This window comes from Neltuma alba, unplaced genomic scaffold (genome assembly GCF_004799145.2).
Source record: "Neltuma alba isolate B1F8T4 unplaced genomic scaffold, ASM479914v2 tig00003187_pilon, whole genome shotgun sequence".
Lineage (NCBI taxonomy): Eukaryota > Viridiplantae > Streptophyta > Magnoliopsida > Fabales > Fabaceae > Neltuma > Neltuma alba.
Genome location: NW_021633178.1, coordinates 435,508 through 448,317, shown reverse-complemented (window position 1 = coordinate 448,317; position 12,810 = coordinate 435,508). Strand labels below are relative to the sequence as shown.

General features: G+C 36.9%; 2 protein-coding genes across 3 annotated transcripts; both read right to left on the bottom strand.

Annotated features, from left to right (window-relative positions):
• Window positions 1–2,217: 2,217 nt before the first annotated feature.
• LOC114740780 (transcription repressor OFP6-like) lies at window positions 2,218–2,925 on the bottom strand. Its single transcript, XM_028928999.1, has one exon. It carries the CDS (start codon window positions 2,923–2,925, stop codon window positions 2,377–2,379), a length of 549 nt encoding a protein of 182 aa, XP_028784832.1. The 3' UTR covers window positions 2,218–2,376.
• A 2,274-nt stretch (window positions 2,926–5,199) lies between these two features.
• LOC114740775 (lipid droplet-associated hydrolase-like) lies at window positions 5,200–10,880 on the bottom strand. 2 transcript variants are annotated; one of them, XM_028928993.1, is made up of 14 exons: window positions 10,801–10,880; window positions 10,495–10,596; window positions 10,316–10,389; window positions 10,157–10,228; window positions 10,042–10,070; window positions 9,901–9,951; window positions 9,320–9,370; window positions 8,538–8,597; window positions 8,366–8,448; window positions 8,134–8,281; window positions 7,895–7,945; window positions 6,697–6,801; window positions 5,783–5,930; window positions 5,200–5,244 (listed from the first exon to the last, which is right to left on the bottom strand). In XM_028928993.1, the coding sequence occupies exons 1-13, from the start codon at window positions 10,860–10,862 to the stop codon at window positions 5,784–5,786; spliced, it is 1,035 nt and encodes a 344-aa protein (XP_028784826.1). In that variant the 5' UTR covers window positions 10,863–10,880; the 3' UTR covers window positions 5,200–5,244; window position 5,783. The 2 variants fall into 2 exon arrangements, 1 of the variants encoding a protein (XP_028784826.1); XR_003739715.1 differs by lacking the exon at window positions 5,200–5,244 and having other exon boundaries at window positions 5,829–5,930; window positions 6,697–6,794.
• Window positions 10,881–12,810: the final 1,930 nt, after the last annotated feature.

Genomic DNA, 12,810 nt, shown 5'->3' with positions numbered 1-12,810 from the left:
CACCACCATTATAGCCGTTGCCAAAACCATGTCTCTCTTCCCCTCATTTAATTTCTCCTTCATTAAAACTCTTTACACTTCAAAAGGACAACTTGTTAGTTATTACTTCTTTCTCTAATTCAGTTTTTTTCCTTTTGTAAGACAAATCTGTTCCTGAACTAGCATTCACAATTAGGAGGAAAGATGCATCTTCCAGCCGGTGCGTTTTGACTCCTCTCAACTTTAATTTTGCGTCAGTGGAGTGTTGTTTCTCCTAGTTTTTTTTCAGGAGCTACCTTTGTGAAATTAGGTCTCACCAAGTAATTTTTTCCTCTGCTTAGCCCCTCGGGGAGGAAAAAAACATAACAGAAACTAATTAATGCTTTAGTGTAGGCATCCTTGAAGACAAAGGCAAATGATTAATGTAGACTTGGCTATCTTAATTTTTGTCAAATCCAAATGCCAACTCACATATAGGATACATGAAGAAGTGGTTATATCTTTTCTTGCAGCAGGACAAGACCAACTTAAGTTTTTGAGACTTCTCTCTGTCATGAGGATAACTCATGACATGACTCTAATATGGACCAAGGCAACAACATCATGTTAATCCTGGCCTACACAAGTGCACAGATGTCCCCCACAAATTAGTTGAAGTGCCAATAGATCGTTAAATCAAATATGTCCATGTCCCTTTAATGATGCTGTGACTTGCTGTGCGTAAGTCCTCACTCCTGAGCTCCATTTCTACAACTTAAACCAAGTTACTATGATATAGAATCAACGAGATGATTGAATGGTGTTAACATATGTGCATATATTTCTGCGATTTTAACATGATATGACGCGAGTCAGCCACTTGCGATGGAACGAAAACACGTTACTCTCCACAGCAAGGATTTGAAGATGCTGAGTTGGACATAGCTTGCTTTCTTGGTTTGTTATGCATATATCTTTGTCGCAATTTGAGTTGTGGTATGGTTCTTGCTTTGAACGATGGACCTTTGTGCTTCTACTATGAAGATATCCTATCCTGTTTTAGATTTGACCATCCACTGATTGTAGACCACATTTAAGTGTTATTAATGATCGCGTATCTACATTTTAGAGTCCACTCTGCAAAATGGACAAACTGGAATCACATCTTGATGGGTTTTCTTTTATCATTTATAGATTGAACTCTCTGAAAAGTGAATACTAATTCTCAACTGTCTCCATCTATGCTTTTTCCTTTTCCTGTTCATTTTATCTGATCATCCAAGCAAAAGTTGCATCTTTTCCTAAACTCTTATCTTTCTGATCAAATCACTATTCCCACCTTTAGGACATCCACCGCCAAAGGAAAAGTTGCAACGGCCAGCACTGATCACAGTGGTGGTGATATGATAGACAGTTTTGGTAATTTTTACTACCCTCTGAAAAGTAGAATTCTGTTCAGTTCAGTTCAGTTCAGTTCAACCTTGATCGAAAGTGCTTGAAAAATGGGTTTTTAGTATAAGTTTTGTGACTGGTACCCACTCTTCTGATATTCATGTGTATCTGGTGTAGTCTTCTGGTACATGACAGCACTGTTATTACGCTTCACTATCAATCCCAACTGGTGATCTTCAGAATTTCTTAGATCACGAATCAAGATTCGATACAGGGAAATTATTTAATTACCGTGTTATGGAAGTTATAAAAAATAAATACAGAAGTCTGTGTCAGATTATAAATGCTTGCAGACCTTAATCACCCATGAAGTCTTCCTCCCTTTAAGAGGCTCATATAATTCACAGCCGAAATTAAATGCACGCAATGCAGCAATGAGTGCAGAGACAAGAGAAAATAGTAAAGGGAATAACTTCATATGCTTCAATAACAAGCAGATACTAGCTGGCAAGAAAGCTATAAAACCCAGTATCGGAAAAAGTACCAAGTCACTATCGATTTTTTATTATATTAATCTCATTCAAAAGCATTAAACCAACGGTTCCTCCTCACTCAGATCACTCTAATTATTATAATTCAAATCCCAATGCATACTCTTTTCTCACCACGGGCTCAGCACGCAAAACCTAGCAAGCATTTTTGACCAAAAGTTACCAGACTCATGGATTCGGGTCCCCTGAAGGTGCATTCTGAGGACGCCACAATCACACAAACTGGCGCAAAGTTAATGGAACTTAACGTGGCAATACTTTTCATGAACAACTAACCATTCATTTGTGGTAAAGTTCTGCTTAGCTTCTCGCAAAAACAAAAAAGTGAAAACTAACAGAGACACTTTACATTTGGGTGATCATTAGTTCACGACGTGTGTACAATACAACGTTAGCATAGCAGAAATAAGTTTGTCCGGGCACAAAGCAACGAAGCCTTGTAATGCTTATCCGTCTTGTCCACCACGTGGAGAACTCAGAAGTCACGTGACTTGCGACTGAAGTGAAATCTGGGTGAACTGGTCTTCACAGAGAAGACCCCATTCCAGATCTCAGTGAAAGCTCTGACTATAGCTCCATGGTGGTAGGGAGAATTGAGCTGAAGAAAACAATTGAGAAGCTCCCGAAGATCGTCCTTGGAGTATATCTCATTCTCCAGTATCATTTGAAGCATGGAGTGCCTAAAATCCAGATAAGGGTCGTCGGAATCCTTCTCGACCGCCACGCCTTCGCCGCCTACCCTGCCGAAAGCTCCGACTGTCCTCGACGCATTGCCGTAGTAATCAGAGTCAGAAAACTGCGAGGAGTCGACATAGGGAGAGAAAGTTGTGGTGGTGGTAGTGGTGGTGGCGGAGTCGCAGTGGCTTGAAGAAGAAAGATTGTAAAGTTTGTGTTTATGGTAAGAGGGGTTCTTGGGTTTAGGCTTTGGGTGGAATATATGAGAGAGCTTTGGTCCCCTGCAGCTGCTGCAGCCTAGTTTGACGGAGACAGAGCTCAAATGAAGCTTCTTTCTGGGGTGAGACATTGCTCTGTTTTGTTCCTGAAAGCAAGAAACACAGCGTGCGGGAAAAAGGAGCCAAGGGTAAGGGAAGAAGATTGGATGAGTTAAAGGGAATGCTATAGCTCGGGAAGAGCGAGGGGGGGAGAGTGTGTGTCAGGGTAAAAAGGGAGGGAAGGCTCTCAATTTATTTGCATGTGAGCAAAAGAGGGTCCCTTTGCTGTCCTAACCAATCTGTTTAGCTTTAATGAAGGCCGAGTGACCTGGACCGCAGATTTGTGAGATGATGAGCTATCAAAGAGGCTGGATATTAATCCCATCACATGTTTAATTTATTAGAGCTCCAGCATCCATGAAAATCAGGATTCACAAAGTAACCATGAATTTACTTTGAGAGCCCTAGTTAATATTGAGGGTTGGAGTATTGAACACGCATAAATAAGTCGGCAGGGCTGGCAAAAACACAAAAAAAAAAAAAAGAACAAATAAATAAGCTGGTTGGTCTATTCAGACATCTCGAGTCTGACTTACCATTTAACAAAAAGGCCCGCCTTAAGCATTTAATCAGGTCTGTTTACGAAAATGGGTCGGACTTGTTTACTTGAAGCCTTGTCTATTGACCTATCAAACTTACTTTTATAAATTATTTATGCACATAAAGATATATATGTTCGCATATGCAAATAATATTAAGTGGTATATTTATAGATGAATTATATATAAACAACTTTAATTCAAATTAATTTTATTAAAATTTTTGCTGAAAAAAATGCCCACATTTTGTGCTTGTATCTCGAACAAGATTGTCTCCGGTACGAAGATATTGATTTTATTAATTATTTAAAAACTTCATTTTTTATATTAATTATTTATTGCTATACTCCTCCCTTATATAAATATATATCGAGTCACGTATGTTTGGATCTATAACTGTATATCATATTTATATATAGGCAAAAATATGATTTAAATAATTTAAAAAAAACATTAATAACAAATCCCTATTAAAGATCTACGTTTCGGCATGATTTAATTTGAGTCTGACCTGCTTAGTTTTTTTTTTTTGAGCAAAAAGTCTGACCTGCTTAGTTAAAAAGTCAGGTTTAAGCTTATACTCAGGCCTTTTATACGAAAAGCCCAAGTTTATTCAACCGAAATTGACTTCGTTTGACTTATTTCCTACATACCCCAGAAAAAACAGGCATGAATTAATACTGGAATCTCGCCAATTATTTTTCCATAGGGTTAAGGTACATCTAATAACACCACCAAATATTGTCTCAGGTGATCCAGCACTTTGAAATACTTTGTAATATATCCAACATTATGAAATATTTTTTATGTACATCTAATATCTTAAAAAAAATTTTTTAGTCTTGAAGTTGGATGCACCAAAAAATATTGTTGGGCACTAGACGCATATAAAAAAATTATTTTGAGGTACTAGATGCACCAAAAAATATTTCACAGTACTAGATGCACTTAAAAAAATATTACAGAATGCTAAATGCATCACAAAATACTTTAAGATACTGGATGCACCCAATCAAATATTTCAGGGTGCTGGATGTACCTTAACCTTTTTAAGTATACTGGCTATTTATTCACTAAATCTAATGCAATACATAATAACCTCGTTTAGTTCTTATAATATACTATTCCCCTATGTTTTTTATGTCACATAAAAATTTCCAAATAATTACATTATTCATAATTTATAATTTATATATAAATACTAGTATGATTTACTGCAAATGTTATTGATATATTAATCATGTCCTCGTTATCACTCATTATGTGATAACATAATTAATGTTTAGATTAAAATATTTTATTAAATTTTTTATTATTCAAAATAGTACGCTCTTATCCAAGTACAAGTAAAAATGCTGCTGGAATCACACGAGACCGGAATTGCAGATTGACAAAGGCTGAATATAATTTGTTTTTTGCTTCAACGTCAAAATACAAATTTAAATACAAATATCATAATCTATTCATCTTATCTTAAATATAACACCTGTTTTGAGTCCAAAAAAAAATATAACACCTGTTTTATAATATAATTTAGACTATAAAATGAGTTTTATATTTAAGATCGGAGGAAGTGGAAGAATATAATGGTTTTTACCCACGCTACAATCCTCTGAAAATCATTTCAGTTACGTGAACATCTCCGGCCTTAAGCCCATCAATACCCTTTTGAATGCCAGATTTGGAAGCAACCTCGTGCACTTGGGAATCTAAACAGAGGCAATCTTACGCCTATTGCCTAATTTGTGCCATGGTTTTTTTTTTTTTTTTTCCCGGCAGCAACTTATGCCATGTTTTGAACCTTGTTTCAAACTGCAAAAACAGAGGGATGATTCCAAGTTAACCGTGGGAATTCATCCATGGAATAAATGGGCTGAAGCAAGTAGAAATAGTCATCGAACATCACTGTTACAGCCATGCAACCGAAGCAATGGAATCAATAGTATTAATAACATGAAGGATATACAGTAATGTACAGCAGGTAATAGCCATACACTACACTTTGGCAATGTGCATGCTGATGTTCGCAAGAGATACATCCCTTGAAAACAATTTAAGAAAATAGTCACGGGACAACAGGCCCAATTAGATGAAAGCTAAAGTTTTCATGCAAACACACGTGATTTTCTGATCCTCACGCGTTCCCCCTTCCCAATGTTGACCTTGTCACCTGTCACTTCTGGCATCCTCTCTAATAAGATTTAATTTCAAATTCTCATATGTAATGGAGGAACGTGAAAAGTAAATAAAGAAATAATATAATAGAATCTACGTAATAGGCAAGCCCAATATGCTAAATAATTGAGAAAACTCGGGTAGTAGAAGAAGGAAGCAGAAAAGAAAGTCGGACCTTATGTGCTTTTGCATGTCATCTGATCCTTGAGTAAGCTAGACACGTGCTGAGCCACCCATAATGAGCCCTCCTCTGTGCAACAGAAACTATGGGTGTGATTTTCTCTTTCGATTGTTAAGGTAACATCTGGAACCTGTCTGGAAAGCTGTGACAAGAAAAAAGGAAATTATGAAGTTGGCCTAAAAACAGAGAGAAGTTACTGTGGGAGTTGATCGGGTGATGCAAGTATCAGAAACACCATAACCATATGACAAGCATAGAGGCAATCAAGGATCACTTTTATTGTAGAAAGCATGAAAAACATAAATTTTCCCATCGTTTAGTTTTAGCAACATGCTTTAAGCACTTGTTCTATATCATTTCATTTACTATAAAACAGAAAGACATACTCCGTTCAAGAACTGGTTCTAAGAATCATCCCAAAAGACAGCTCTAACAATTTATCATCACAAATCTCGACATGTGTAACTCCCACGAGTTTTATAGCTTGTTAGAACAATGTTAGTCCCTCCTAGTGAATCTACTGTCAACTAGAGGCTTACAAAGGAGTCATCATTTTACTCTCAGCAAAAAGCCCCTCTTCAAAAAAGCAAAATTACAGGACTGTTCAGCCGTTGGCTGCGATTTCACTCCTGCAATCTGCAAACTAACCTCAATATGGGGAGATGGGCGCAACATTTCGAAACCATAAAAGGACGCCAATGCTACCATATAAATTGGAGTACATAATTAACCAACCCACACAATGCAAAGAGGGTGCAAGGTTCTCCTTCTCCTTCTCCTTCTCCTTCTTCTTCTCCTTCTTCTTCTTCTTCTTCTTCTTATTATTATTATTTTGGTGGTCCTAGATGATAAAATGATAACTACATCTCACCAAAGATAATGGAAACTGCAATAGTCGCATCATTTACCTCTTCATGAACTTCAAGTGGACCCCAGTGATCATCAACACCATATAAAAATGCAAGTTGAGTCTTTCTTTCTCTTATGAAGGCCCAGTCGGGTGTCTCTGAAAGCTAACACAGAATGCTCTGGTAAGCACATGATGGTCAAGTCAATGTAGTTTAGCACATAGTTGGCTACACAGAAAGCATTTAATTAGTTGTGCAAGCAACTTTCAAACAAAAATAGGGAAAGCAATTTTCAGTGATAAAAAATTGCATGCAAAAACACTTTGGAAGAACTTCTAGTAATATAAGATGTGCTATAGGCAATGAACTGATTAACTGAACCTGAAAATGAATAAATAAATGGAGATGATTGAATGGCCAAACAGCCATATACATTCCTTCCAGGAGCCTTGAGGTCACAGCCATTTTTTCTTCATTTCCTTGGTTAATTACCAGTGTTATCTTCTCTTATATGTCTCTATCTCTATATCAAGAAATCCTGGGCATCATATCAACTTACTGTACTTGCCATATGCATCTGAATGCAAGAACGTCATGTCAGTGTCACCATATCAAAGTGGTGCTCGCAGTTCTGATAGGCTCAATAGGCTGTGGGGAAAAGTTTATCAAAGGAAAGGCAAAGTGGGTCACAAAGGAGCTGGAGCCCACAAGACTTATGGGAGGAAGAAGAGAGATCCAACCAACACACAAAAAGCAATATGTTGGGGTGTGAGAAGCAAAATGGTCTGAGTCAGGGATAACAACCCTGACTGGCAGCATCAGTTTGTACACATTAGTAGGTGGTATTTTGTGGGGAGGGTATGGAATAGCTGTCATGAGAGCAGGAGAGAACCTGATCTCTCAAGAACCAGGCTGTTGGGGAGGGGAAGGTCATCACCACCTCCATGGTTCTTATTTTTCTTCACCTTTCTGTGATTGTCTCTTGCTACTCATTGGAGGAGACTAACTTGTTTATTTCAGCGAAACTAGTAGTGTTCTATCAAGTTCCCATTGTTTTTGTTTGTGATTGTATATCAAGCATAGTCAGCTCATGGCATGTTACATAAAACTAACACTCACATATTAACTAAATATCAGCAATCTCACAATTGGTCAAAATGAAATGAAAGATTTACATGATAAAAATTGAAGAGAAATAGGTCTATGTCATAACTATTGAATTTGAAACCGCAAATCTTGCAAAGAACAAGCGTTTTACCTTTTCAATTTCAGTCTCCGCCATAAAGAGGATATTCCGCATAGTATGATACTGAAAGTTGTTTCAAGTTGAAAAGAGTCAGTATAAAGGTGCAGCCATGACCCCAACGTAAAACAAACCACAAATTGGCGACAATGGAAAGGTAGATATCTGTCATGTTAAAGTTGACTTCCAATTAGCAAATTTGTTTATAGGTTTAGAATGCAACCTTGCTATTTTTTTCAACAGCAAAAACCAACCTTTGACAAGTGAGAGCATGCAGCCTCAACTGCGTTGGCGGACCAGGATGCCCCAAGAGATTTTCTGACTAAAAACTCAAAGGCCCATGTAGGCAGCAATCCTAATAATGCTATCGTGTAACTAAAAGCAGTAGATATGAATGGGGATCTGAAACTCCAAAGATTTCACTCTTAGATTTGCAAAGTAAAGTAGACAAAGTCAAAGCGATTTGGCCATAGGGCAAGAACTCACCTTGCGCACTTAAAAATATTAGTTTGCTTTCTTGACTGATGGTTTAATGTCAAAAATGGATAAAGCACAATGCAATATTTGACCTACAGAACCCAGAAGAAAGGAGAGCAGATCATTTAAGTGAAGGCAAGGTAGCACAACCTAAGCTAAATATGCATAAAGTTCCAACCACCTTTTCTGGAGACCTCTTAAAAACCTCGATGGAAATGTATGAACCAACAGAGTGTCCAACCTGGTGAAGAAATTGCTACATTAGCTATCAAAATGTTTGATTCATTCATTTAAATAAAACTTTTGTCCATTCAGCACAAATGCTTTTGGTTAACATGAATTTGCAAAAAGCATTTCATTAATTTCCTCTTGCAGGATGCTTATGCAGTTTCCCATGACAATAGCCACATACGTTTAAATCTTGAACATGAAAGTAACAACTAGCTGGTGATAATTTTGGCCAAGAACCAGGTATGGTTGCCTCGTTTACCAACATCCAGTTTTTGTCTTTTTCAAGTAAATAAGCAAAGGTTAGCCAGATAAATGCACACAAGTACTGGACTTAAGGAAATTCATTCATGATTGGGGCAAGAGCCATCTTGGGATAGATTTGACAGGACAACTCTGCCTTGAAAATATTGTTACATATAATCTTGTAGATTTGCTTTGTTCAGACCCAACAAATTATTTCCTCGTACATGTCTGAAACTTTAGTTTCTTATTACACTTTGACACTTGTTACTCCAAAAGTAAGCCACAAACCAAAGATTTGCATCCACTACAGTTAACGATTAGCATTTTCCAGAAAAAGGGAGATTTTAGCTAGCATGCGAAAATATGGTGTTTTTGTCCATGCAACTCCTACAATGATTATTCATTCGTAATACGAACATATCAAACAAGATGTTAAAAAAGTTAAAACAGCTCTGGCTGCAAAATGGAAGTAGATACAAAAGTACCCACCAGTAGAATAGGAATGCCAGCATTTTGCAATTCCTCTCTGATGAAAGCAACCTACAGAGCAAAAGAAAAGGGAAGAATACAATAACTAGGTCAGCACACAGTAAATGAGAATTGAAGAGATGCTGGAGCAAGGATGCAAATATGAAAGATTATAAATCAAAGGGATGGATGAAGAATTCAAACTAAAAACAAAGATAACAATATGAGCCGAACATTTGGAAAACATAACATGCTAATTCAGAAAATAAGTGTGGCATCGCATCTAACATGCTAGAATAAATATTATTGTCTCCAGGATAAGGTTTGGGCCTTTGGACAATAGGATGATGTAGAAGCACATGGGCACAATATCCTAACTATTTCCAGATTGTAGTTAGAGATGTTTAGGGGAAATTCAAGAGCTTGAAACTTTCAACATATTCTGATTTGTTAAATTATAATCTAAAAACTAACCTCTGATACAGTATCCCAAGTGTTACCAACTTGAAAATGAACGAATATATATGTGTATATATATATGTCAAGCTATCAAACTCATACCAGCTGACATCCTGCCAAGAGCATCGTAGCATAGAATTTACCTTGTGATTAATCTGTTCTTCTAATGAGAATAACCGTCCACGTTCCCAATCCTAGCAACAAAGCTCTGCGTTAGACACGCATGCAACCATATTGAAACAAATAAAAGTACTGCATCCTTCATGTAAACGTATTTAATATACCTTCATTGTGTGAGAGATGTGGCCGATAGCTGATGCGTCGTGAAAATTTGACCAAAAAGCATATCAGTCGCGGTTTCATGTCAAGTAACGAGATAGAAAAATTGAGTTTACTTGCCTGTGATAGATGCATTTCCTCCAAGCTGTTCATATAGAAATTCAATGAAGTCCACATAAAATGTGATAATACCTGCGGTAAATGGAAAACCCAAATGTCATCGTTGAGCAATGGTAAAACATAAGCATATTAACAAACAGTCTATACTCGATAGCACACCTGGGTTTCCAGGTATAAATAGAACATGAAAACTTGGATCCTCGGCCCGAATCTCCAATAATTCAGTGGTGTAACTAAATAAAAACATGGTGCGAAAGTCAAGAGTTAAAAATAACTGCCATATTCTTAACCCAGAAAGAAAACAATCATCATTTAATTAAATAGATATGACAAAATACCTCGATACATTGCACAATCGAAAATTGGCACGCTTCTTAGTTTTAGAAAGTAGACTTTCAGTAACCATATTGGTAGCTGCGCAGTTGGCGGTAATAATGGTCCTGAAAAGGAAAAGTTACTTGGTAGATTTACAAAATCGGACAGCTGAAAAAGCCAAAATTAAATCGTCGATATTTCGATAAATGGAATTCAGATGTCCTGTAAAAGAATCGGCAATGTAGATATGACTGAATTGAAGTTGTAACCAGTTTCATAGACATTGGAAGTGTCAGGGAAGGTCATAGAATACAGAGAATTGAGAGTACCAAGAACTGCGAAGCAGTTGAGGGATGATTCGGACAGTGGATGAAGCAAGAAAGTGAAGCATATGATAGTAATTTGGGCTGCCAGAACCCCCTTAAATAGGACGGTGTGAAAGAAGATCGTGGGAATGGAGAACGTTTTGACTTTGAGGGATAATTTATTTATAAATTGACTTATTCTCTCTTATTTAACCACCACGAAATGGAAAATTAATAAAGGGGATAAGCCGATTATTTCTCACACGTGCCTGTATCAAAGTAATCGATTCATATATAAGTTAACAACTCATGGATCAGCAAAAGCAATTTGGCGCGGGGATCATGTATGGATTTAGGTGTTAGTATAGTTATTAATATTTTGATTTTAATTTTGATGATAATAGTAATAACAACAGTTAAAATATTTACCCCGCTTTGAGATTAGGTTATCATAAATGATTAACAATTTCCGGCCTCGAGAGGCCATAGCGAAGTAGAAGCGAGTAGGTTGCATTGTTTCTACCTACCGCACAACGTGAGACCTACCCCTAAAATTTTGAATTTCTGGTGGAAAAATTGCATTTGGGGAAATTAATTTATTGGTCCGTACTGTTTATCTGTGTCTTTACCCCGGACCCTGCGCTCTCAATGTTTCGTAATTACAATTCACTCCTTGTGCTTGTCGTTGTCGGCGACCTGAATCTCGGATCACGCAAGTAATTGTACATACACTCTGTTTCGTACACGTCCTTATGATCTGCACGTCCATGCCCGTCTAGCTCACTATGATGATGCGATTTCCATGATTAATTGTTGTCCTAGTTTAAAAACAACCACGAGACATAACGTGGATGTCGTCAAGATCATGTGCAAGGCTGTATAACGTAGATGATCTGGGTAATAGTTAGTCTCTGGCGCATCAAACACAGCTCTGTTTCATTGGTTTGAAAACAGAGCATAGTGAGAACAAGCTTGCGACTGCTATTCTCGACTCTATCTTATTATGCCTTGATGTGATCTCAAACGTGCGAGGCTTACATGAGGGAGCAGAAGGATAACATCAGTGAAAAGAAAGATCATCTTCGAAGTAGAGGATGTATATTTACTTAATGTCTTAGCATTAAAAAGTGAACTGTTCCTTGATTATCAAAACGCATAGGGTTTGGATCACACCTCCTTCTGTTGGGTCCATTACGTTTCACCATCAAATGTAAATATCGATGCGTTGGTTTTAGTCAAGGAGGCCACAGAAAAAAGGTCAGAGCAGATATATTTTTCAGGATGAACAATTTATACTTACTCTGGTCGTTATACAGCGCTAAAATGATATATAAATTCAAATAAATTGACATAATAGCAACTTTTAATAAAATTTATTAATTATTAATCCTTAATATTAAATGAAAGACTGAGCATGACATCACCTCCGGCTGTGATTGGAACTGAAAGGGCCTAAGGCGAAAGAAGAAAAAGAAAATCACGTGCATCTTTTTTATAGCCGTCTTAGAATGATCAACGTGCAATCAATGCATGCCAATGTCAAATATAAAAGTTATTTTGAATTAAAGGAATGCCATCATTCAATTACATACTAAGATAATGTAAATGTAACAAGTCACCCAAGTTGATAATAAAATTCGTAGCCTATACAGTGTGGTAATTGCAAAGCAAAACGAGAACCTCAACTATCCCAGTCTCTTTAAGACAAACATTACACTACACTTTAATATATAGAGTGGTAATCACAAGATGCTAACAACTTACATCATTGAAATTGCTATCTTATAATAAATATGAGCTGCTTGATGAGATGTTTCCATTGTTCCAGAAATCACTCACCAAATCCTTTATTAACCATACTACGTATGCTCGAGAGAAAATAACTCTTCATTATTGCCAATTTACTTGTTCGATTCTATATCATGTCAAAATTTTAGATTTTAGATGTCCTAAATTCTTTCTCTTTAAACCTGTTGATGTATTAATGAAAACTACTCTGGGGCACGATCTTAAGGTCCTAATTAATCGTGACAA

Excerpts from the sequence above, each read along its gene's own strand:
- LOC114740780 (XM_028928999.1), bottom strand. The coding sequence starts at position 2,925 with ATGTCTCACCCCAGAAAGAAGCTTCATTTGAGCTCTGTCTCCGTCAAA.
- LOC114740775 (XM_028928993.1), bottom strand. The coding sequence starts at position 10,862 with ATGCTTCACTTTCTTGCTTCATCCACTGTCCGAATCATCCCTCAACTG. Across the intron at positions 10,071-10,156 it reads AGGAAATGCATCTATCACAG|CTATCGGCCACATCTCTCAC; the intron begins GCAAGTAAACTC and ends ACGACGCATCAG. Across the intron at positions 8,598-9,319 it reads CTGGCATTCCTATTCTACTG|GTTGGACACTCTGTTGGTTC; the intron begins GTGGGTACTTTT and ends TTTCTTCACCAG.